Genomic DNA, 26,496 nt, shown 5'->3' with positions numbered 1-26,496 from the left:
AGACAGCAAATTATAAAACGCTTCTTTATAAACATCTCAATTAGTGGTTCATCTAAAACAGCCCAACTGTAGCAGCAAAGGATCCATGAGAGAGATCGTTTCTGACCAGAGCTGGATTTTAAATCACCTCCCTGTGGAAGGCACATCCGGACAAACAATGTCAGTCTTCGCTGTGAGTTTGTGTAATTCATGCCTGTGTCTTCCTTCTGACCCTGGATAATTTTTCCCCTAGCCAGATTTAAAGAAATGTGTTGGTGAACCAAAAGTTCCCTATATTCTTTGAAAGCATGTAATTTCCAGTTCTCCTGAGATTGGGTGCATCACCCACCCCACATCCTTATCTGAAACTTCCTCCCTCCCCTCCCCCCCCAGCAAAACAGTCAGAGCACGTGGCCAAATTTATTTTTATTCTGCATACATAGGAAACAGGACCCTATCAAAAGAACAGAAAAGAGAAATGAGCCAAGTTGCAGAGGAGAAACATGCACAGATCTGCTCCCAGCCGTGGGCACAGTCCCCCCACAGCGCGGAGGGACCCGTGGGCAGGCGATGTTGCCGCGAGTGGACTCTCCACACACAGGTGCCCACCGTTCTCAGCCAGGGTCAAGGGGACACAGAACTTCTCTCACACAAACATGAATATAAAAGTGGTGAGTGCCACCGGCACCACCCAGTCCCTTAAAATCATGTGCTATCAAAAAGATCAACAGAATTTAGTCCCGGGCATGTGGGCGTCTGTCCAGCAGCAAAGATCCAATCCAGGGGGCAGCTCTGCGTGTGCTTCGTTATCAAGACAGTAAAAGGGAGAAAGTGATGTTGAAAATGCAAAACGGACGCCCTGCAGGAGGAGGAACTCAGGGAGCCACGGGGCCGCCCTTGGCTGTAAACAGCGAGTGTTGTGCTTTGTGGCCTCGTCCCATCAAGGACTGGAGTGTGGGGGCAGGGGCTCAGAGGTCACGTGCGGGTGGTCGGAGACACCGGCGGCAGCGTCCGTGTCCAGGCTCTCCGGGGCCCCTGGGAGGCTCCCGGATTCTCCATCCTCAGGAAAGGGAAGTCTCGGTGGCCCCATCCTGACTCCTCACTCGTCCCCCATAGACCAGGGACACCAAGCCGGGGGCCGTGGGAACGAAGGCAGCGCCCACTCCAGCTCAAGTTCAGTGACTGACAACTTCTCAACAGGCTCTGGTTAGTTCATTTCAAAAAGCACCCCCCCCACCCCCCCACCCCCCACACAGGGACCTTCCTGTCTTGGCTGTGCCCTCTGATCCTCTATACCTGACCGGGCAGGTCTCAATCTGGGTTTAGATCCACGGCCACGGGCGTTACTACCTACACAGGGGGGCAGGACCCCGGCCCAGTGATGGCCCCCGGCAACCTGTGATCCCAGGGTGAGGGGGCTCCCGGGTCGGGGCTGGCGGCTCCAACCACATCTTGGTTCTCATTTTGACCAGCCCACCAGTGAGATCTATTCCGTTCTTTTTGAAGAGATCCCTCTCCGCAGCCCTGGGGTTTCGCTTTCTTTTTCTTAGCAAACTTCTCCTGTTCAGAGCCCAGCGCACACCTGCTGAGGTCAGACACCCAGGCTCCTACGCCGCCTCTGTCCAAGGGCCAGTGTGGCTCCCAGCCGGATGTGCCTGCTTGGAAAGTGTCCAGCAAGACCCACCATCAGAGCTGCCTGACGTCAGGGCACAGACATCTGGTCACCATCACAGACCGGAGAGCTGCAGGCTGGCACCCAGGGAAGACTCGGAGCCTGACCTCAAAGGACCCACTAACAATGGGGCGGGGGGGGCACAATTTTTTCCTCCCCAGGTCAGACCAAAAACTCATAAAATGCAACGACCCGGTATGAGGCCGGGGGCAATTTCCCATGAATTTAAATAACTTTCCTTAGTGATTTTCAGGTTAACTACAGACATCCCGCTGGGCCTGATTCCGCTGGCTCAGCTCCCTGCGGGGACAGCCAGACGCGATGCTCCCCGGGGCTGGGTGTGCACAGGGCGGCCTCCCTCGGCTTTAGCAAGTGAGAGGGGATGGAAAGGTGCTGAGAGGCCGCTTCTCCACCCACTGCATCTCTAACAGCTTTTTGAAGAGGAAGGCTGACGGGACAAGGGGCTGGGACGGTGACTCGGGGTTGGGGGCTGACTTCAGCGAGCAGCCTGCCGGGCGCAGGGCCTCCCAGGGTGGGAGGAAGCCCCGAGCTGGGCGCCCTGCCCCCGCCCCCGGCATCACTCAGCCGCACGTGTCCCGCCGGGCCTCCGGCCTGGTCTCTCTCCTGAGGATCTGGGCAGGCGACCCCAGGGTGTCACCCCTCGGGACCGTCCACGCAGCCGGAGCACAGATCACATCGGGAACAGGAGCAACAGAGGAGACGGGGGGTGAATTCGGATGCTGGTCCTCCGAGGAAAACTTGAGGGGAGGCTGGGCGTGCTTTGAAGATAGCAGAGGAGTTCGCCCTTAGTGGCTCACAAGGCCGTTCCTGGGAGTGAGCGCGGATGGGGACCGGGGGGCTGACAGCCCTCCCTGCCTCCCGGGCCCAGCGCACAGGCAGGCGCCAGGAGGCCCCCCTACTTGTCCTTCACCACCTGCTCATACGGGGGCGGGGGCGTGTTGCAGTAGGAGGGGGGCGGTGGGTAGGCAGAGCTTCCCTGGGGCGAGCTGGGCTGGACCTGGAACGCCATCGCCACGGGGTTCCCCGCAGGAGTCACGCCTGGTCCTCCCGGGTCGGTGTAATAGGGCAGCCCCAGCTGCTGGGCCCCTGAAAGACAGGCAAGCAGACAGACGTGAGTGCAGCGGCAAAGTCCCACCGCCCGTCACCGCCAGCGGGCGGCCGAGGGGACCACCGCCCCGGGCGCGCCCTCGGCTGACGCGTGTCAGGGGCCGAGGCACCGAGCCGCGGCGGGCACTGGGCTCAGGCAAAGGCGACCCGGGGCCCCCATGGCGGTGCCTGGTGACAGGACTTCACCGGGATCAGGGGTGGCGGGGGCCAGCCCGCAGCCGAGGGACACACCAGGGCATCTTGGCCGAGACCTGGGGAGGTGCACCAGCAGAGAGGGCTGCGCAGAACTTGCAGCCAAGAAACCCGGGGCACAGGAAGGTCAGTCAGTTAAGACGACCCTGGGTTCCTGACTCTCAGCCGCAATCATCCCCGGAACCTCCACGAGCCTTCTGAGAACAGTCTGCTGAGGCAGGATCTCCATCCCCACCTGCTGGGGTAGCAGGTGCTCAGGGCGGATTACCTGTCCTCCAGGCGAGCCCAGTTCCCAGGCAGGGAGACAGCCTATGGGGCCCGATGCCAGCGGGGCGGGCGGGTTGACGCTCCCGTGGACTGTCTGCCTGCCCTGGACGCTGCAGAAGGAAGATGCTCTTGTCCCGGGGAGAGGCTGCAGGATGCGGACCGACCCCTGCCGCAGGCCAGGGTGCAGGCACCGGGGTCCACAGAGCCCAGCCGGTGACGAGAGGAAACAGTCTGGTCACCCTGCCCCAAATCTAGCCCCAACTCTCATTTTAACGGCAGAAGTATGTCAGGGGCTGTTCTGCAGCCTGCTTCTTATATCTGCTTACTCTGATCATGCTCGCAACACCACAGAATACCGGCCAATACAGAAAGAATCAAGGAAAGAAACTGGGGGCTCTGGGCTTAGGTGGGCTGGGCCGAGTTCATGCGTGAGATCGATGTACCTGAATTAGGTCTCATTTATTCCCGGGGGCACTCGCGCACCAGAGAAGTTTCTGCATGTCTGTTGCTTAGGGCCTCTGGGGGTGTGTGTGTGTGTGTGTGTGTGTAAGTCTCCCTCTGCCACAGTTTAACTGAATAAAGGTCAGATTCCTGGAAGGACGCCTGCCAAGGTGTGCAAGGCGTCTCAGACCTGACACAAGTCACATCTCGGAAATCCATGAACGTGCTGAGGGAGAGAGAGGGTGGAAGGGAAACCTCAGGCCAGAAAAGCACCCAGGGTGCCGGGAGGGGAGCGGGCAGCCCCCGCCTCACCCCACGCCCGTGTGGCCAGCAGACGGCATCTGCTCCCACCGGGGCCTCGGGCCGGCTGCCGGGGACGTGTGTGTCTGCGGGCCTGTGGCCGCCACGGCCAGGAGCTTCTCAAGGGCGGAGGTGACACTTTATGTATCTCTGGTTCCTGTTCTATTTTATATAAATTATAAGTTCAAGATTAACACAAGAGGCTACTGGAAGGGTCCAGGGGAGACACAATGGAAGCCTTGGAATATGAGAGAGGAAATGGGGGGGATGGGGAAGGGATCCTGGAGGTGTCACCGAAGGACAGGGGACCAGTGAGAAGAGGCGCACAGAGCGAAGAGCCGGCTTCTGGTCTTACTAAGGGGGCCCAGCAAGCACGAGAGGGGACGGGCGGCAGCCCGGCCCTGGAAGGGCGTGTGGGGACGGGGGGTGGTCGGGGGGGGTGCAGCCGAGACCACACTCAGGGCAGGAGAAACGCAAAGCACGGAGGGGGAGGAGAAGGAAAGGAGGCTGGGGGGAAGCGGGGACCACTGAGGCAGGAGCCGCGGCACATCCCAGAGGGAGCGGGCCAGTTCAGGGAGGGGGAGGGGCTGGCAGCCCGCGAGGCCGAGGAGTGGTCAGGACAAGAGCCACGCCGGATACGACGTGGGGCCTCGGTGGCTTGAGGACATCAGGGCTGTGCCCGCCAAGCCCGCACAGACACCCAGCTGCCGGGACAGCAGCCACTCGGGGGGAAGGGCTGACAACCAGAGAGGCGACAGGTGGTGGCTCTAAAGGGCGCAGGTTGGGGGCATATGTATTTTTTAAATCTAATTTAATTTAGAAATTTTAAAATGGAAGTATAGTTGATTTATGATGTTAGTTTCAGGTGTACAATGCTGATTCAAAATTTCTATAGGTTATAGTCCATTTAAAGTTATTACAGAATAATGGCTATGTTTCCTCCTGGTGGCACATTTATTTTACACATAGTGGTTGTGTCTCTTAATTCCCAACCACTGTCTTAACCCTCCCTCCTCCCTCTCCCCACCAACTAACCATTAGTTTGTTCTCTATCTGTGAGTCTATTTCTGCTTTGTTATATTCATTCATTTTATTTTTCAGATTCCCCACACAAGTGATGACAGACAGCATTTGTCTTTCTCTGTCTGGCTTAGTTCGCTTAGCATAATACCCTCTGAGTCCAACCATGTTGTTACAAATAGAAAATTTTTCATTCTTTTTCATGGCTGCGTAGTATTCCATCATATAAATATACCACAGCTTCTTTATCCAGTTATCTGTTGATGGACATTTAGGCTGTTTCCATGTCTTGGCTGTTGTAAATAGTGCTGCTGTGAACATTTTGATTACTATAGATATGCAGTATGGTTTGAAATCAGGGACCACATTAACTCCAGCTTGGTTCCTTTTTCTGAAGATTGTTTTGGCAATTTGGAATCTTTTAGAATTACTGGTTCCAGTTCTGTGAAAACGGCCACTGGAATTTTGACAGGAGTTGCACTGAATCTGTAGACTGCTTTGGGCAGTGCAGACGGTTTAACAACATTAATTCTCCCAAAACATTAACATGGAATACCTTTCCCCTTATTTGTGTCTTCTTCGATTTCTTTCATCAGTGTCTTACAGTTTGTCGTATATGTCTTCCACTTCCTTGGTTAAATTTATTCCTAGGCATTTTATTCTTTTTGAGACAATCGGAAATGAGGTTTTTTTTTTAACTTCTCTTTCTCATAGTTCATTATTGATTTATCATTGAGGTATCACTAAGGTATATCACTGAGGACTTGGTCCTTGCCTTCAAAGACGTTCAAGGAACATACACTGTAAGCCTTATTATATCAAGAAAAAGACCTACATTGCTAGTTACATTACTAGTTCATAGCACCTTCCTTACTGTTTTTTTTTTTTGTTTGTTTTTAAAATTTTTTTCTACTATTTTTAAATATTTTATTTTATTTATTTTTTGGCAGGGGGAGGTAATTAGGTTTATTTAATTTTGGAGGAGGCACTGGGGATTGAACCCAGGACTTTGTGCATGCTAAGCGTGCGCTCTGCCACTTGACCTATACCCTCCCCCCTACCTTACTAGTTTTGAAAGAGTTGTGGTAAGGAACGTTATATATAAAATTTCATCAACAGCTTCTTCAGCATTTACTGAGATATTTGTTGCCTTTTTTTTTTACATTTTTGTTACTGCAAAATACATATAACATAAAATTAAAAAATAAACACCCTAACCATTTTTAAGTATGCAATTTAGTGGAATTAAATGCATTTACCTCCCTGTGCAACCCATCACTGTGATGCATCCCCATAACTTCCTTCACCTCGTAAAACTGAAAAACCTTTGTGGCCTGGGGTGAGGGAGGGGTGTTACTGTGCCACGAGCTGACTCTGACCAAAGTTAAGTGCAGTCTGCCCTCCAGACCTTACCCTGGAAGTTGCAAGTCTTGAACAGCCTCCAAGTTCCAGAACAGTTACATCAGACAGATTCTGCCGGTGCCATTTTTGTCGAGGTGAGGGGGGAGAAGCCTTGAACTTCCCACGCCACCGTCTTCCCAGATTCCTCTGCCAATAATTGCTTTCTGACATAATGTACAATGTTAACAGCTCCTCTCGTGGTAGGAAGACCAATGCTTGGTCATGGCAGTTTCTTTGACATATGATTCAATTCAGTTTCCCAGGATTTTTGCATTCATGCTCATTAAACATGATTCAATATGATTTTAGTTTAGTGTTTGTTTCCAAGTTGCAGTAGCTTTACAAAAAATGAGGTAGATTTCCATAACTTTCTATACTTTGTACTAATTTATGCTGCATTGAAATGAACTGTTTCTTAAAAGTCTCAGTGATACCATATGAATTTGGAGCCATTCTGAAAGCTAATTCCTTGAAAATGTCCTCAAACTCATTTGCTTTTGGGACCACTGAAATGTTCAATGTTCTAATGCATCTTTGATAATGTAGACTTTCCCGTCTGACCAAGATTGTCCATTTCAGGAATACTTCGTGTAATTTTAAATCTCTAATGGATATGTCATGTTTTGATTTATGATTTTATCTTTACCCTGCTTTATTGATTAGATTTATCAGGGGGTGGAAGTGGCAATATTATTTACTTTTATTGCTTTTTACCAGGCACTAATTTTAGCCTTGAAAACCAGTTTTTCCGTTTTATGTAATTAATTTATATTTTTATTTACTACGTATTTCTCACTGCTTTCAGTGAATTTATTTTATTTATTTCTTAACCTCTTTTAAGGAGAGGTCAGTTCATTTTCTCTCTTATTTTAAATTTTTAACAAAGAAGGCGGCTATGAATTTACCTAAATATCAGCTCATGTGCATTGCATATGGTTTTGTATTAATTTTTCACAGATACTTCATTCACTTGTATATTAAACAAACATTGAATTCTGACAATCATCCAGCGCTGTTATGGGCACTCAGGATACAGCAGTAGCAAAAACAGAAAATCTCAAGTCCTTAAGTTACTTCCAGCTAAGAGAGACAACAAGCAAGGTGAAACAAGAATATATCGTATATTATTGATGCTAATGATGGAGGAGCAGCACGTGTACACGGGGGAGGCCGTGTGTACACGGGCAGCAGGTGATGGGGGAGCAGCCATGGGTACACGAGGACGTGGGTACAGACGGAGAACGGGCCTTTCAGGTGGAAGAAACCACAGTGCTGAAGCCACCAACGTGGCAGCCTGGAGGTTTTCAGAAAATCAGAAGGGCAGAGTGCAGCAGGCGTGGGACGAGGGGGACCAGGACAGCGGGGGCAGCGGGTGGGAACAGCAGAGATGGGCGAGCAGGTCTGGAGTGAGGGCGGGGAGCCCGGTCCTCCCTCACTCCTAGCCTTCATTCGCTCAATGACTAATGCAGGGGGGAGTCCTTCACTTCCAAGTGCGTGCAGATGACTCATTTGCTCCTTTACAGATTTCTTAAAATGACACATTTCAGGAATATTGGCAGCAGCCTTTACCACCAAGAAAGTGTGTCATGGGTCAGGTGCTTCAGGCTTAGAGAAATGGAGTCACTTCCCCAAGATGTGCTAGAGGGACGTGAGGTTAGGAGTGGGGCCCAGAGCATCCTGGTCTGGACCCCACAGCGTAGGATTTCTGCTTTTGCAGACTGATTCAACTTTTCTTCGTAGTGTAAAATTTGATAAATTCGTCTAAATACGCCACGTTATATTTTGATCAGATTAATAATGATGCACTGACATGTCTACAGTTTCCATGTATTTTCCTCTCCTGAGTTCCCGTTCTGTATACTTTGACGTTATTCAACACAGGACTAGAGTTGTAGCTCACTGTGCAAAGTTATTTTTATCAGTATCAAAACGACTTCCTTTCTTATATACATGTCAGAAAAGTCATGGATCATTTCTTGAAAGATACGAAAGACTGGTCACACGGGTCGGCCCCAGGAAGGGAGCCAGCAGTCCCAACCCCGCGTGTCTGCTCTGGCAAGGCTTACCCACAACACAGAAGGCCCTTCTTTTACTGTTTCTTTGGGAGGAGGGGGAGGATGGAAGCGAAAGCCATATCTGTATCAGGTACCTGGCCTTTCAGGCTGAGCTGTCACAGCTTGTAGAGATTATCCAGCTGAAATTCTGCCAAGACACATGTGAGCACTGGGGCCCTCGCCTCCCACGGGAACAGGCAGACAGAAGCTTGTCCTCACGGCTGAAGCAGCCCCGTTTGTGTTTCAGCTCTGATTTGGAGGGTAATTAAACTGTCAAAACACACTCCCTACCATTTCCGTTTTCCTGCACTTGGCATCATTTATCCAGGCCACTACTGTTACTGCAGATTGACAGGGTTAGTATAGGATCCGTCAGAAAGTCAGTCAACAAACTCCCTGGAAATGCACTGGTGGAAAGGAATTACAGTGTATCTCCCAATGGGAACAATCCTACTTTCGTTTCACTTATTTTTTTTTTTTAATGAGGATTAGCCACATTACAGTTAGCCAATTTCAAAGACAATTTAAAGTCACATTAACAGCACAGCTGTCACTCCTCCTGTCCTCTCGCACTTCCGTGCACCTGTGCGAGCACACAGCACACGCCGCTTCCCTAAATAACAGCTTCACATTTATCCTGCCACAGTTACAGGGCCTTGATCTAGACTGTCAGCTGGAGAGCCACACGCTATCCCACAAAGAGAGACCGTAACATTATTATCTTTTCCTTTGTGTCCCGGGAACCGTCCCCAACACCAGCGTCCAGGGCACAAGGTCGGCGAGGCCCTGCTCAGATCTCCCTGAAGCCCAGCCCCACGCTCCTCCAGCCCCGCAGCCGTGCTGTAAACGAGGTTTTACATTCTTCCCACTCTTCTAAGAGTTCTTTTTTATTTCCACTTTTATTGAGCTATAACTGACACAGAACACTGGACAAATAGAAGATGTAGATGGCACAATGATTGAATATACAACCATATTGCGAAATAATCACCCCAGTGAGTTATCGTCCATCACCTCGCAGTTCTGCATTCTTTCCTCGTGATGAGAACTTTTAAGATCTACTCTCTTGGCAGCTTTCAAATACAGTTACCGACAGTCACCAAGCTCACATGACAGCCCCAGGACCTTACGCATCTTCTAAGTGGAAGTCTGATCCCTCAGGACCCCTTCCCCTTCACTCACCACCCGCTTCTGCAAGTTCTTAAAGGGCACTCAGCACTGTTCCTCTGACCCTCCTCCTGCGTGGACGCAGTGCGGCTGCCCGGGGGGCCAGAAGGGACAGGGTAGGTCATTCCTCTTTCCCCAGGGGGCCGTGTCCATGGGCCTCCAGCTCACGGCAGGGAGGACTGGGGGTCTGCGTCACTCGGGGACCTCGGACCTTCTCCAGTTACGTGGTGGCCACCTCTGTATAGACTCGCTATACCGAGAACCGCTCTTCTTCATACAATTTCATTTTGCAGATAAGGTGCAGAGGCTCAGGAGAGACAGGGCCCGCCCCAGCCCACGGACCTCAGGCCTCCTACTGCCCGGTCCAGGCGCCTCTTCTTGGTCCCCAGGCCACGCTTCTCCCCACTCCTCCCACTCGGCCTTCCCTGCAGAGGCCCAGCTGAGCTGGATCTCGGCCCCGACCTCCGACCAGCAGCTTTGTACTAGAAAAGGACAAATCTGACTCCATGAGATCTGTTCCTTTGGCTTTAACCCTGTGCCCTGTTTTCTGGGCTCAGTCTTGCTGGCTCTGCTCCTTTTGTGAAACAGCGTTGCCTTTAGCCTGAAACAGACAGGAGAGCCCATTCTCAAGGCTCTGCCCTTTAAGGGTATTAACACCTTCGCACTCATATAAAGATAACAAGTTGCAGAATAGAAAATAACATTTGTTTTGTTGGAGGTTTGCAGGGGAACCATGGCCTGACGCACGTGCACAACTACAAGAACAAAGGATTCCTGCATCCAGAAGTTTGCAACAGCCAACCACGCCCCCTCCCCTTTTTAGTATAAAAGGAGCCTGAATTCTGACTTGGGGAAGATGGTTCTCTAAGACATCAGTCCGCCATCCTGTCGGTCTGCTGGCTTTCCAAATAAAGTCACAATTCCTTGCCCCAACACCTTGCCTCCCGATTTATTGGCCTGTCGTGCGGCGAGCAGAACAGGTTTGGACTCGGTAACACCTCCCGTCTCCACTGTTTCCAGAGACTCAGTATAGTCCCTACATTTCTCCACCCTTCACGAGCATCCTGCAGTTTTACGCTGTGGCTGCGGGCACCAGAGCAGCGGTTCGGACCCCGCAGCTCAGGAGTCTCGGGGGGCAGGTGTGCGAAAGGCTGGTGGCAAAGGACGACCACCGGAGCCGCGCTGGCGGCTTCTCCATCTCACGCTCCGCCCGCCCTCACTCCCACTTAACCATTCTTACGTATTCTTCAGTCCCTTCCATCCGTTCTCATCACAGTTGGTGACTAAAGAGTTACTGTGCAACTACACAGCGCTCCCACATCTGGTTGTGTAAACCACGCAGCGCACAAGGGGGTGAGTGAGGGCTGGGACCCAGGCTGCACGCCACACACCTGCAGCATCTTAGCAGGTGTGCAGTCAGTATGCATCCAATGAGGCCCCCAGTGTGGCCACGGCAAATCCCCACCCTAAGCAGACAGTCCTGCCGATGCACTTGGCCCGAAGTATACATAAGGGGTTAAAACTCACCACGATACAGAGAAAACCTTAAAGATACCAGCAGAAAAAAAACAAAACAAACAAACAAACAAAAAAACCTATTAGAAATAATAAGCACAGTAAACTGGCAGGGTGCAAAAATCAATATAGGAAAATCTGTTTTTTCTATACACAAACAATGAGCTAGCAAAAAGAAACCAAGAGAACAACCCCATTTATACACGCAACAAAAAAAATACTTAGGAATACATTTAACCAAGGAGGTGAAGGCCTGCACACGGAAAAACTGTAAGACATTGAGAAAGAAATTAAGGATGATGCAAAGAAATTGCAAGGTATTGCACACTCATGGATTATAGAAGGATTAACGTTGTTAAAATGTCCATATTACCTAAAGCAATCTACAGATTCAATGCAATCACGATCAGAATTCCAATGACACTTTTCGCAGAAATACAACAGAGTATTCTAAAATTTACATGGAACCACAAATAGCCAAAGCATCCGCGAGAAAAACGAACTAAGCTGGAGGGAACACACCCTGATTTCAAACGATACTACAAAGCTATTGTAATACAAACAGCATGGTCTTGGCATAAAAACAGACACACATATCAATGGAACAGAACTGAGAGTCCAGAAGTAACCTCACACATATATGAATGCCTCATTTACAAGAAAGAAGCAAAAAAACATACCATGAAGAAAGCGTAGTCTCTTCAACAAATGGAGTTGGGAAAAACTGAAAAGCCACATGCAGAAGGGTCAGACCAGACACTACCATATACCACGCACACAAATTAACATGGATTAAAGGCTTGGATGTAAGACCTGGAAACATAAAAATTCTAGAAGAGAACACAGCATTATCTTTTTCAGACATGTGTCCTCAGGCAAAGGAAACAGAAGCAAAGATAAACAAATGGGACAAGATCGCACCAAAAAGCTTTTCACAGTGAAGGAAACCATCATCAAAACAATAAAGCAAGGTTTCTGGTCAAGATGGCGGAGTGGCAGGACCACAAGCTCATCTCTCCTCACGACTACAGCAACACCACAACTGAAAGCTAAACCACCATGGAAGATAAAAAAGACTGGAACCTAGCCAAAAAGATCTTCTCCAGCTGGAAACACAAAGGGGGAGCCACAGCAGGGCGGGAGGAGGGGCGTGATCACGCTGTGGTTGGGGTTGGGTCCCCTGCCCCACCGGGTGGGTGGCCCACAAGCTGAAGAACAATGAAGTCGCAGAGGCCCTCCCGCAAGTGAGAGCTCTGAGCCCCAGGTCAGGCTCCCCAGCCCGGGGTTCCAGCACTGGGAGGAGGAGACCCCCCGGACATCTGGTTTTGAAGGCCAGTGGGGCTTAACTCCAGGAGCCCCACAAGACTGGGCGAAACAGGGACTTCGCTGTCTTGGGAAGCGTACACCGAATCTCACGTGTGCCAGGTCCAAGGGCAGAAGCAGTGATTTTCTAGGAACCTGGGCCAGGCCTGCCGGCTGGTTTTGGAGAATCTCTGGGGAGGCAGGGGAGGGCTGCGGCTCACCCAGGGGACATAAAAGCCGGGGGTGGACATTCTGGGAGTGTTCAGCTACCCGAGCTTTCCCGGAGGCTGATACCTCGATTGGCTCATTAGCACCAAGACACAGCCCCACCCAACAGCCTGTAGGCTTAAATGCCGGGAATCCTCAAGACACGGCCGTACCCACCATAGTTCCAGGAACAAGCCTCTCCCAGCAGTGGGCAGGCTCCTCCTGCCAGGAACCCTGCATAAGCCTCTAGTCCAGCCTCACCCACCAGGTGGCAGAAACTAGAAATAAGAAAACAACGACCCCAAAGCCTGTGGAAGGAGTCCACAAACACAAGCCAGACTCTACACTGGGACCTGGCTCTTGGGGGACAAGAGAAGAGTGCACTGCTGGGACACACAGGACGTCTCCCACAGAGGGCCACCTCTCCAAGGTCGAGAAATGTAATTAACCTACCTAAAAATACAAATAGAAAGACAGACGATATGAGGTGGCAAAGGACTATCTCCCAGGTCAAGGCACAAGATAAAACCCCAGAAGGAAAAATGAGTGATGAGGAGAGAGGCAACTTATCTGAGAAAGAGTTTAAGGTAATGATGGCCAAGATGTTCAGAGAACTCAGGAGAAGTATAGATGCACAGAGTGAAGTTTTTAGCAAAGAGTTGGAAAATACAAGAGTTGAATAAAATCACTGAAATGAATAACACACTAGAAGGAACCAAGAATAGACTAACGAGGCAGAAGAATGGATCAGTGAGCTAGAAGACAGATTCGTGGAAATCACTACTGCGGACCAGAAAAAAATAAGAAAGAATGAAAAGGAATGAGGATAGTTTAAGAGAGCTCTGGGACAACATGAAGGACACTCATATTCACATTATAGGGGTCCCAGAGAGAAGCGAGAGAGAGAGAGGACCTGAGAAAATTTTTGGAGGTAGTAACTGAAAACTTCCCCATCGTGGGAAAGGAAACAGTCACCCAAGTCCTGGAAGTGCAGACAGCAGCACACAGAATCAACCCAAAGAGGAACCCGCCAAGGCACGTGGTCATCAAATCGACAAAAATGAAAGGTAAGGAGAAAATATTAAAATCAGCAAGAGAAAAGCAACAGATAACATCCAAGGGAATTTCCACAAGGTTATCAGCGGATTTTTCAGCAGAAACTCTATAGACCAGAAGGGAGTGGCATGATATATTTAAAGCGATGAAAGGGAAAAACTTACAACCAAGAACACTCTATCTAACAAGGCTGTCGCTCAGATTTGATGGAGAAATCAAAAGCTTCACAGATAAACAAGAGTTAAAAGGTTTCAGCGCCGCCAAACCAGCTTTACAGCAAATATTAAAGGAACTTCTCTAGTCATCACACCATAAGAGAACAAAAAGAAGAAAAGACCTACAAAAGATTGCTTTGGCAATTTGCAATGTTTTATGGTTCCATATAAAATCTGGAATTGTTTGTTCTAGTTCTGTGAAAAATGTCGTGGGTGTTTCGACGGGGGTTGCACTGGATCTGTGTATCGCTTTGGGTACTGTGGTCATTTTGATAATGTTGATTCTTCCAATCCAAAAGCACAAGATATCTTTCCATTTCTTTGTATCATGTTCAATTTCCTTCATCAACGTTTTACAGCTTTCAGAGTATAGGGAACCTCCTTGGTTAAGTTTATTTCTAGGTATTTTGTTGTTTTTGATGCAATGGAAATGTTTATGCCAGTTAAAAAATTCTGGTTTTTGAAGTGAAAAAAAAAAAGTGAATGAAGGGCTGCGAATGGCAAAATATCCTTCTTTTTTGTGGGTGAGTTACGCTCTATTACGTATGCATGCTACATATTCTTTGTCCCTGCATCTGTTGGTGTGTGCACTGAGGTTGCTTCCATGTCTTGGCAACTGTAAATAGTGCTGCTGTTAATAGTGGGGTGTATGTATCTTTTTGAATTAATGTTTTAGTTTTTTCTTGCATAGATTCCCAGGAGTGGGATTGCTGGGCCATGCGGTGGTTCTATTTTGGGGTTTTTGAGAACCCTCCGGGTTGTTTCCCACAGTGGCTGCACCAATTTACATTCCCACCATCAGTGTACAGGGGTTCCCTTTTCTCCACATCCTTGCCAACATCTATTTGTGTTCTTTTTGGTGATGGCCATTCTGACAGGTGAGAGGTGTCCTGTGGGCCATCTGCCTTTCCTCTTTTGGAAAAATGTCTGTTCAGTTCTTCTGCTCATATTTTAAATGCGTTGTTGTTTGTTTGTTTTTTAATTGAAATATAGCTGATTTAAAATGTATTAGTTTCTGGGGCACAGCATGGATGGATTTAGCATTTATGCTAAGTGAAGTAAGTCAGACAGAGAAAGACAAATACTGTAAGATATTGCTTACATGCGGAATCTAAAAATATACAACAAACCAGTGAATGTAACAGAAAAGAAACAGACTCACAGATGCAGAGAAGGAACTAGTGGTGACCAGTGGGGAGAGGGACGAGGGAGGGGCCAGATGAGGGTGGGGGATTAAGAGGTGCCAACTCTCAGGTATAAAATAAGCAAAAAGGATGTATTGTGCAACATGAGGAATATAGGCAATATTTTGTAATAACTATAAATGGAGTATAACCTTAAAAAATTTGTGAATCATTATACTGTGTACCTGCAACATATAATATTGTACGTCAGCTATACTTCAATTTAAAAAATACAATATTGTAAAATAAATACATAAATGAATTTTAAAAATGGTTAAAGTAAAAAGAATAAGGAAACCTTCTGAATTGGAGAAATATTTGCAAACCATAAATTTGATAAGAGGTTAGTAGCCAAAATATATAAAGAATTCATACAACTCAACAACAACAAAAAACAAGCAACCTTACTGAATAGTGGGCAGAAGATCTGAAAAGACATTTTTCCAAAGAGGATATACAGATGGCCAACAGGCACATGAAAAGATGCTCAACATCACATAATCATGAGGGAAATGCAAATCAGAGCCACAATGAGATGTCACCTCATACCTATGAGAGTGGTTATCATGAAAAAGGTAAGAGATAACAAGGGTTGGTGAGGACATGGAGAAAAACAGAACCCTTGTCCACTAACAGTAGGAACGTAAGCTGGTGCAGCCACTGTGGAAACCAGTATGGAAGCTCCTCAAACAATTAAGACAGAACTACCATACGACCCAGTAATCCCACTTCTGGGTATTTTTCCAGAGAATATGAAAACACAAATTCAAAAAGATACATGCACCCCAATGTTCACAGCAGCATTATTCTCAACAACCAAGATATGGAAGCAACCTAAGTGTCCATCAATGGAAGAATGGATAAAGAAGGTGTGTGTGTGTGTGTGTGTGTGTGTGTGTGTGTGTGTGTGTGTGAGAGAGAGAGAGAGAGAGAGAGAGAGAGAGAGAGAGAGATGGAATATTACTCAGCCATTAAAAAGAACGAAATCTTGGCATTTGTGACAACACAGATGGGATTTAGCGGGTATTATGCTAAGAGAAGTTAAGTGAGAGAGACAAATACAAATATGGTTACATGATTTCACTCTTCTTTAGAATATAAAACCAAACACACGGATACAGAGAACAGAGTAGTGGTTAAGGGGGTGGGGGGGTTTGGTGAAGGGGGGACAGACAAAATGTGTAAAGGCGATCAACCGTATGGTGATGGATGCAAAGTAAACTTTTGGTGGTAAGGACACTCTAGGGTGCACAGTAGCAGAAATACAAAGTTGTACACGTGAAACTGATATGTTGTAAACCAATGTTAATGTCAATAAAAAAAAAAATCACCACAATAAGTGCGGTTAAATCACCTGAGCACCCAGGAGAGAAAGAGGAGGAAGGGAAGTAACCTGGGACAAAGGGAGGGTGGGGGCTGGGGCCCCAGCGAGGTGGGGGACTTGGGGGCAGGCTGCCCCCCCGGGGCACTGGGAGGGTGAGGATGGGGGATGAGGTGGCGGGGGCCTGGGTCCTTGGCCGAGGAGTCTAGACTTGCTGGGAGCAAAGTGAGCTGGTGGAGACCCTTAAGCAGGGGAACATGACCTATGTGCTCTTTTTTCCCCACCAAGAACTTTCTGGTGGCAACATGCGAGACAGAGAAGGGCTGGCAGAGGCCAGTGGCTGGGAAAGCTTTCAGCAGGCATTGATCAGGGGTGAGGTGAGTCTGAAATAAGATTAGGTAGGATCGGATGACCTATTTATTATAAGGGGGGCTGAGGATTCCAGTTAGGCGTGGTGCACTGTGATGCAGAAAGGAGACGACGGGGACAGGGAGAGGGGGTGACGGGGGTGCGTGGCATCCTTGTCCAGAAACACTGAGACGCTGAGGACATTCAACCAGAATGGTGCGGCCCAGGAAAGGAACCACAGACCTGACACTGTGGGCCAGGGACACATGGCATCTTGCATCTGTGACCACATGGGACACTAGAAATCCATGTAATGAAGGCGGAAAGGAAGAGGAAATTCATTAGTCTTTTACCCATTTCTCCGATTTGCTGCCTGCTTCTTGGAAAAACAGTCGAAGAGGACTGAAAACTCAGATTAACCCAGATAAAATCTAGCTTTCACCTCCCATTTTAACCGAAAATTTTCACATTACCCTACGCTGGGGCACAATTCAGATACTTCCAAATATGAAAGAATAAAAACCTACTTATGTGTGAAACGTGGTTCTAACCTTGAGTCAAAGCTTAAGGTACAGCAATCTCTGTAACTGTTGTGCAAAATACACATTCAGATTTTTGAGCAACGTTTTAAAAAATAATAAAGATGCATCTTTAAAAAAAAAAAAAAAACCCGGGGAGAATTTGGTGGAAGAAAGCTGTTAAGACACAGGTCAGCAAAGGCGCATCTCCGCACCTCTGTGTCTAAACAGCAGGAGAGAGCTCTTCCCGCCCTCAGCCGCTTGCTTTTCTTTTTCCTTTGAAAATGCCTTTTCTGAGGTGTGACGGACATACAAAAAGGTGAAGAAATTTAATGTCTGAAAGTTAATGAGTTTAGAGACTAAATATACGCCACGAAGCCATCATCACATAGATGCCATGAAGTTATCCATCTCCAAACATTTCCTCCCACCTTCTGAAATGATGGTAACAACTCTGAACATCGGAGGGGGCTCCCCCGGGGGCTCCCCCCCAGCCCCCCAGAGCCCCTGGCACCTCTCAGTCCCCAAAGGGAAAACGGTTAAGCTAGGGAACTGGGCTGCGTCCCGAGGGAGACTCGAATTTACCCACCACAGTACCTTTGAGTTTTAGGTAGTTAAAGCAGTGTTTTATACGAATTAAGAAACCACAAATTCTTTCTGACCCTGGGACACCACTTTAGGTAATGTTCCCCGAACAGACCAAATGTAACTTGTACAGAAATGTCTGTAGCAGCGCTATTTGTAAGTACTCAGGATACCAGTCAAAGCACAATAAACACTGAATGAATGAATGAATAAAAAGCAGAACAAAAGAAGGTGAATGATCAGCCAGGACAGAATATCTAAGCGTAATTTCACCATTTAGAAACGTAATTAATATTTAGTCCAGAAGCATTAAGAAAGGCAAGCACATTACTGTTTCTACATAATAATATATACATGAAATAATCTTAAAGGAAAATGCAAATAATGTGCACCTATGAACTGCATAAAGACGCACCACTAATCAGGTGACTACATGAGGTGACAGACACACAAAACAACAGACGGTGCATTTTTTATCGGCACAAACGCACAGGAGGGCTGACCACCAGCACTTAAGTGAACACATGCGGCCTGATTTTTCTTCCCTCTGAGCATGTTCGGTGGCAGTGCCCTTTCCAAAGGCTTGCAGAAGGACACGGAAAGCGCAGGGAGGAGAGACAAGGACGGCGGCGTGGCTGACCTGGAGTGGAGCTCGCGGGCTGCCTGGTGTAGGACACGTTGAAGGCGGGCTCCTCGATCAGCGGCGGGGGGTACATGCGTCTCCGGATGAAGAAGCCGGCTCCGCAGCAGAAGAGCACGCCCATCATGAGGAGGAACCTGGGACGAAATGACACAGCAAAGCGCGTTACAGCTCAGAGTGACAGCTCAGTGGTGACAGCAGCCTGGGTCCGGGCGAGAGACCAAGCAGCCCTCGGGGGTTGGAGAACTCAGGTTTATCACACCGGCGGGCCCAGAGGAGTTAACACTCCAAGCTCTGGACCCTGTCTGTAGGTTTACACAGGCCTTTATAGGCTGCCAGTCAAGACTTTGCAACATTTGGCAACATCACATGCAAATAAGGTGTTACAAATGGACCAATCAGGAGTGAGCTTTATGCAAATAAGGTGTTAGAAGTGGACCAATCAGGAGTGAGCTCTGGGAACCAATAGGATCTTAGAGGTGAGTTCTGCTTTCCTAGAAACAAGCTGTTTTACAGAAGCACAAAAGCGAGATAATGCCCCCGGGCCAGGGAACCGGATGGCGCTGGCAGGAAAGTAGTGGCCCTGCCTGGGGGTCCTGCCAGTCTTTTCCTGGGGCTTCCCACCTCAAGAGCACATGCCGAGCTCAGGCTGAGGCTAGAGATGCAGGTCCCAAACCCCTGTCCTGGCCCCTCTCCCCGCGGACATTTCCCGGTGGAGGTGTCACGTGGCCTGCCCAGCTCTGGGTGCCCCTGGACCACGGCCACCCCCACCGAGCTCTCTAAAGTGCGCTCTCTGTCTCAAGCACATCCCAATGGCTCCTGGCTTCAAAGGCTTGGGGCAATGACTTTCCTGTCCGTGGCTCTGACCTCACCTCCACCTTAGTCAAAGCAGGAGGTCCCTTCTCAGTCCTGTTTGGACACTGCTGCTGGTCCTCGCTGTCTGCTTCCCCCAGTTTTCTGCACCGCAAGAAGAGTAAGCAGGCGCTCCGTCCCAGCAGTCGTGTCCCCACTGTCATACGGCCACCCACAAAGAACACGTAAGAGGTGTCCTTTCTAGGGCACGTCTTAATTACAGAGGAACTACAGGAGAAAACACTCACGATCAATAAAAAAGCTGATTTAATAGATAAACAGGATTATACTGCACAGCACAGGAAACTATATTCAATACCTTGTAGTAATTTGTGGTGAAAAAGAATCTGAAAATGAATGTATGTATGTTCATGTCTGCCTGAAGCACTGAGCTGTGCTCCAGAATTGACACAACATTGTAAACTGACTAAATCTCAATTACAAAAAAAAGGATTTAAAATTCTTAAGTTCTACGTAAGGGGGCACCTTCTCCTACTGTGACCCTAAGGTCTAACAATGCAGACCTGACTGCCTTAAGGACCGGACCTTTGTCCAACTCATCTAAGGATTCTCGGTGACTGTCACATCACTGGCTTTCAATGAAGAATGAATGAATGAATGAATCACTTCTTCCCAGCTCACATTTGCCTATACTTGCTTTTCTAGAAACAGGGGGAGTCATTCATCCAGAGAAGGGCCAAGCTGTCTGTCCCACACAAACTTCACTAAGAAACTTGTCCATCTTGAAACTGACATGATGACGAGGCTCTTGGAACCTTCCAGAACGTCACACACATGCACACGCACGCATGCACTTTTGTGGAGGATGAGCACACAGCAGACCCAGCCACGTGATGGTCAAAGGCACCTGTCCACGCACAAATGAAATTTAAGAAAAGAGCAGAGAGTGAAGCCCTTGGGAGCATTCACACGACGTTAAGTATTAAGTCCCATAGTCAGTCAGTCGGCATTTACCAGACAACCTTGGAACGGTGAGCGGGAGCCAAGATCAGAGACACCAGACAGGAAATGATTCAAGAAAGGGCTGAAACTGGCTTTCTGATCTTTTCATTCACATTCATTCAACAAGTGACTTTATGCACCTGCCATGCTCCCAGCACCAATGCGCGCATTACAGGGGGTAAGACAGGGAGGTCCTGTCACTGAACTTGCGTTCTGTTAGGGGAGGGGGGCCGGAGACAACAAACTAACAAAAGTATTTATTTACAACTTGGGTAGTTCTAAGAAAATCAAGAGTGCAACACAGGTGTGTGTGTGTGTGTGTGTGTGTGTGTGTGTGTGTGCGCGCGCAGTAAAACACACATAACACACAAGTGACAATTTTCATCATGCCAAGGTACCGTTCAGGGCAACAAGAGGTTTAAACAAGGGTACGTGTCAGAATGAGGAAGATCAGAAAAGCTTCCTTTCCTTCAAAGCAACAGCTGAGCTTTGGAAACAGCTGAGGATGGGAAAAAAAAAAAAAAAAGAGACACGTTGGAGGGCAGGGAAGGGGAGCTTTCTGGGTGGAAAGACATGCGCGGGTGCTCCCGCAGGAAGAGCTGGGTGGGCGAGGGACCCAGAGGGGACCACTGTGGGCTGCAGATGGGGAGGGGGCCAGGCGTGCAGTCCTGGGGAGCTGGAGGAATCCAGGCCGTGCGGGGGGCTGGCAAAGCAGGGCAGACGCTGGAATCACAAAGGGAACAGCTTCATTTGGACTCCCTGAAAATCTCACATCCAACCCTGGTCCAAGGCCACGCATCCATCCGAGCAGGAGCGCAAAGCACAGGGAGGCGAATGACATAAAGGTCTACTTTGTCAGCAACACAAGACCAGGCTTCCTGGGTTGGACATGCAGGAGCCGGATGAGGTCTCGGTCTTTGCTGTGCGATAAGCCAAAATGTTGGTCACACTATCAAATCAAGTATACATTTTTCCCCAGGAAAATTAAAGCCGTGTGCACCTCCCGCCTTGGACGGCCCGAGAGCAAGTCGGTGCAAGCAGACGAGACGACGCCACGCGCAGGAGGCCAGCTCCTGGCGCGGGAGGTGGTCATCGCCAGAGTCACCCCTGACTGAAACAGTAGTTGGAGGCCAACTTTATTTTAAGAGACAAACTGAGAGGCGACAAGGGAACGAGCTTCTGGTGACAAGGAAAGCGAGGACGCAGGGCGTCAGGGAGGGAGGGAGGGAGGGAGGGAAGGGGGGCGAAAGCATCTCTTGGAAGTGACAGGTTTTTTTTCCATTTTTAGGAGCATTTCCACAACTTTATCATCATTCAGCTGGTGCTTCGGACCAACCCGGCTGAACCCTTCCGGGACTCATGCCCCGTCCTGCCTGCTTCAACCCAAGGCCCAAGGGGAAGCGTGTGTGAAGCCAGGCAAAGCTCTGAAATGCCACCTCTCCCCTGCTTTGGTACCAGTCATCTCCACCTCGACATGTACACAGAGATCTTGGGCTAAAAAACCCTCCTGTCACAGAGCTTGATGCCCTGAGCACCGGGAGATGGGAAGAGGCGGCGCCAGCCTGCCACCGCTCAGGGCCCCCCGTGACCCATGTCCCATCAGGGAGGTGGTGACGGTGAGCACCAACGGAGGCTCTCCTGGGGAGGACAACGTGGCACGTGGAGCCCCCACCTCCTGCCGGCTCCCCTAGTCAAACACCAGAACAGCTGTCAGAGGGGAAAGGCCTGGGGGTCGTGAGAGGTCAGCAGCGGCTGAATCTGAAAGTCACGAAGCGGGGTCCTACCCCTGCGTGGGGTCTGCCTGGATGACCGGGCCCCTGCGGTGGCGCAGAGGAGAGGCTGGAGGGCACGGGAAAGGCTCTTTTCGGCTTTAGGCAAACCCCTTCCCCCTTCCTGCCATCTCTACCATCTGAAGCCTCTCTCTTATCTGCAGAGTCAGAAATCCTCAGACAAACCTCCAAACGGGCATCCTTTGAGGATGGCAAGCCCCGGGGGGGGTCCCTCTTGTTAACAGAAGCCCTGCGCCCATCCTTCTGGGACACTGTCAGGTTGGCTCACTCGTTCCCTCCCAAGGTACAATCTTATAGACTCCAGACAGCTCTCCCAGCCTCCCTCAGCAGAGCCGGAGGATGGACAGGGAGGCAGGCTGCCAGTCTTGGAAGCCGGGACTTAGCCGACACAACGTGCATAAGGAAGATTTCCAGGCGGCAGAAACCTCAAGCAACATTCGCTGATTCTCTGATTCTCTAAGACAGTTGGGGTCAGAGCCACTGAAGGACCAGGCTGTTGTCCAGTCCAGTTTCCAAAAGAAGAACTTTTCTCCCCAAGCACAGGCACACTCTGTGAAGCCAGCCCAGACGTCCCTGCGTCCTTGACCGCGCCCTTGGTGGGGGTGATGTCACTGCGGCCGCGACAAGCTGCCCGGGCAGGGCCCCTGGGGTGGGGGGCACCCGGGAGCAGGGAGAGCTGCCACCTACCAGAAGTACCAGAGCCTCTGGATGGAGAGCGCCCGCACGCAGCACCGGGAGCCACAGCAGTCCTCGAAGGGGCGACATCTGTGGGAGAGAGGGCACAGGCTGGTCAGTGTCCCGCAGAGGCAAGGGCCAGGCCGGCCAGCAGGCCCCGGCGGACTTCAGCGCGAAGGACAGAGCTGCCACCGCTGCGTCTGGTGGCACCAGCAGAGCTGTGGTGGCCCAAAGGGAAGGCGCTGAGAGGGCCAGGGCTGGTGTCCTTCAAAGCACTGTGATCGCTGCACATCCCCTGGGCCGATCACAGCGGTTTCCCTCTGCGGACGCACCGTGGCCGGAGGCCCGAGGACCGGCGTGGAACCTGCCCGCCCGCACCCAGAGGGGCTGAGCCCGGTCTCACCACTTACCAGCCGCGGGACTTCTGGCAAGCGAACCGCCCTCTGGGAGCCTCAGTTTCCCCATCAGCAGAAGGGGTGGGCGGGCAGGATCCCCTCAGGGCCTGCTTGAAGTCTGACAGGGAGTGCCGATGGGGACGGCTGCCACGCCTCCCAGCCCCGCGATGCTGGCGCTTGTGGTGTCCAGCGTCCGTCTCCCCCAGAGGAGCCCCGAGAAGGGCCCTCGAACGCACCCCCTGCTCAACCCAAGGACAGGCCTCTGCTCGGTCCCTGGGAAAGGCCCTGCGCTTCGGTTTCTACAGACATACTGCCACTAAACGAATTTCAGTCCAGGTAGCAGTGGACTGGGCTGCGGGCAGGGGGAGGCTGTTTTTCAATAATATTATATGATCATGGAATTGGGGTCTAGGTCCCTGCTAGCTTTCCAGCTGCTTAAACCCCCAGCACCCAGTCGCTGCTAAGTCCTCTGTCATTTCAAGGACAAACTGAGCTGAGAGGGTCCCCCCACCAGTGAACCACCACCATCACATACACACAACACACACCCCGTTCTCCACATAATGGGACATTTCAGCCCACTCTCCCCAGAGTCCACGAACTAGTTAGAAACTGCCGATTCTAATGAGATGCTCCTATGAGCTGTGACATAAGCTAACCTGGTTAACTTGCTTTAACCAACCAGCAACTGGCAGAGCGCCGAAATGTGTGCTTAAAATGCTATGGAGACGGGGCAGGGTGTAGCTCAGTGGTAGATCATGTGCTTAACATGCATAAGGTCCTGGGTTCAATCCCCAGCAGCTGCTCTAAACATAAGTAAATAAATAAACCTAATTGCCTCCCCTCCCCCCAAAAAAATTTTTTTTAAGAAAATGCTATGGGTTCTCATAACCTATGCATCCAACAAAAAGCCACCAAGGCTACTAGGGACTTGGCCTGTGGTGGGTCCCAGGGGTGGAGCAAAGAACATCCAGACAGACGTCCCTGCCACAGAGGAGCCTTCTTTCTAGAAGAGGGGTATAAACAATAAGCAAGAAAAACAGGAACTGGGTCGGGGGCCCAGGGTACCACCTGCCAGCACCGCGCACACAGCATCACCCACAGCGAACCCTTGGTGTGTGCGTGGACGGAGCGGGGGCCGCATTCGAGGGAGACCAAGGACTTCTCAGTTTTAGCCAACGTGGAGTTCAATTAATTGTACACAAAAAAGAGATGGGACTGTTTCCGATCATGAATTTGCAAAAAGTCCTTAGCAATCACGCTAGACTCATGATAAATGTGACCTTATGGAAGGCAGAATTCAAAGAGGGCCTCAAGACCCTTGCCCCCCTAGTGGAGATGGCCTGCGTGACCTCCTCCCCTGGAGTGTGGAGGGTCCTGCGAACAGGGTGAGACGGCCACCCCCATGGACCCAAGGTGAACCATTGTGCAAGACTGCTGGCTCTGAGGAAGCAGCTGCAGGGAGCCGTGTGGCGGGGGCTCAGGGTGGTCTCCGAGAGTGGGTGCAAACCGCAGCCTGCCAGCAAGGAGACTGGGGCGTCAGTCCTACAACCGCGAGGCAGTGAATCCTGCCAGCAACCTGGATGAGTGTCCAAGAGGACCCTGAGCCCCAGAAGAGGGCACACCCCCGCCAGCCTCTTGGTTTCAGCTTTGTGACCCCAGGAGCAAAGGGACCCATCAATGCTCTGCCCGGTTTGTGACCCACAGGATTCCTAAGATAATAAATATGTGAGACTTCAATCTGGTAAGTCTGTATGGTTCATCACTCAGCAATAGGATTTTAATACAAATAAGAACACAGCTTACAGGCTTTGGGCACAGCTTAACAACCTGGATGCCAGGTCACACGACGTAAATACTGTCACTCCCATGTCTGAAAGCAGCTCAGGAACCAGGGCACGAGGGATGTCACACCTCCACCCAGCCCAGGTCACCGTCTGCTGAAGCCAAGGGTGGAGCTGGCCAACATCTCAGGGAGGCACTTGGCGGAGATCCTGCGCCTTCGGCAACACTGCGTTTTTCATCACCAAAGGGCCGCCTTCTCCGATCTCACTTAACTCTCCTAGTCCTCCTCGTCCCCGCTTCTTACAAAAGCCATCACGGCGATGGTGCGCTGTGACTGTGTTCGTGAACGGTGACGGTGTAAGATTCCACAACCATTTCGTTCATGCGAATGCACCAACCAGGAAGGACCAGGAGAAGCAGGGATGTGGAGGGATGTGTAAGAGACTGAAAGAAGTAGGGAGGTGTAGAAGGGAAGGTGACGTTCACAGTTTCCCAGAGGGCAGACCACGCCCAGAGGAAGCAGGAGGAAAGACGGAGGTTCGGCAGCACTGTGGGAACAGGCGACGTGAAGGAACCAGACGACCCTTGGGCAAACGATACAGCCACAGAGAGAAGTTCGGCAACCGCTCTAACAACGCCCGAAGGGGTCCTTGGTTTAACCTGGAACTGCAAATCGCCCCAGCCACCTGCTACACTGCATGTCAAGAACTCGCTACAAATCAGTAGAAAATATCATAAAGACAGAAAGACATTAAGATGCGACACTGGCTAAAAGCATGGTGTTGATTTGGAAAGAAAGATCAAATTTCCCACAAAATCATACGACAGAACAGAGTTTTCAACCACTGTGACCCACTACTGGGTTGTGACATCATGTTATTGGGGTGTGACAAGCGTTTTACGAAGGTAAAGACCACTTTTTTTCATACTTTTTTTTTTTTTTACAAATTAGCTTTATTTTTTATTCTATTTAATTATTTTATTTTGGTGGGGGGAGGCACATAGGTAATTTATTTATTTTTTAGAGGAGGCACTGGGGATCGAACCCAGGACCTCATGCATGCTAAGCATGCACTCTAACACTTGAGCTGTACCCTCCCCGCTTAAAGATCACTTTTAACAAATCAGAGGGCACCAAACGTAACTCGTGTTTTGTGGAACTTAGGTTTGGGTCACACATGCAGCCACACAGATAAACACATTCCTCCAAAGCTAGCGCTGTGGAAGCCCTGGGTCAGACGCGGACAGGCTCAAGTTTCTGTTGTGTCTGCGTGGGCTTCGTCCTCCTGGTGGGTTCCGGGCAGCTGCAGGTCCCCGTCCCCTGACTAGCTAGCAGGGCACTTCTTGCTGTCAACAGTGCTGAGCTAAGGGTTCTTTCTGGCCCCCTGTGATTTCTGTCTGGGTGACACTGGGTCCGATGACCTACTGCATCTTTGCTCCTAATTCTGCTAAATGTCCTTCAACGATCAAATTCTAGAAGGTGTAACCCTCCCTGAAGGGGCAAAACCCACAAAGGGACCAGCA

At 50.0% G+C, this 26,496-nt stretch overlaps 1 protein-coding gene across 1 annotated transcript in view; it reads right to left on the bottom strand.

Annotated features, from left to right (window-relative positions):
* Positions 1 to 387: 387 nt before the first annotated feature.
* Positions 388 to 26,496, bottom strand: part of VOPP1 (VOPP1 WW domain binding protein) — a 93,951-nt gene continuing 67,842 nt past the window's right edge. The window contains exons 3-5 of the mRNA XM_031445015.2: positions 22,805 to 22,882; positions 18,513 to 18,649; positions 388 to 2,758 (exon numbers count right to left, since the gene is read on the bottom strand). Coding sequence (XP_031300875.1) covers positions 2,568 to 2,758; positions 18,513 to 18,649; positions 22,805 to 22,882 — 406 coding nt within the window. The 3' untranslated portion in view covers positions 388 to 2,567. The remainder of the gene's footprint in view (positions 2,759 to 18,512; positions 18,650 to 22,804; positions 22,883 to 26,496) is intronic.

The sequence above is a fragment of the Camelus dromedarius genome, chromosome 35 (genome assembly GCF_036321535.1).
Source record: "Camelus dromedarius isolate mCamDro1 chromosome 35, mCamDro1.pat, whole genome shotgun sequence".
In the NCBI taxonomy this organism is placed as follows: Eukaryota; Metazoa; Chordata; class Mammalia; order Artiodactyla; family Camelidae; genus Camelus; species Camelus dromedarius.
Note: the sequence above shows the minus strand (reverse complement) of the source record. Positions and strands in the feature narration are given on the sequence as shown.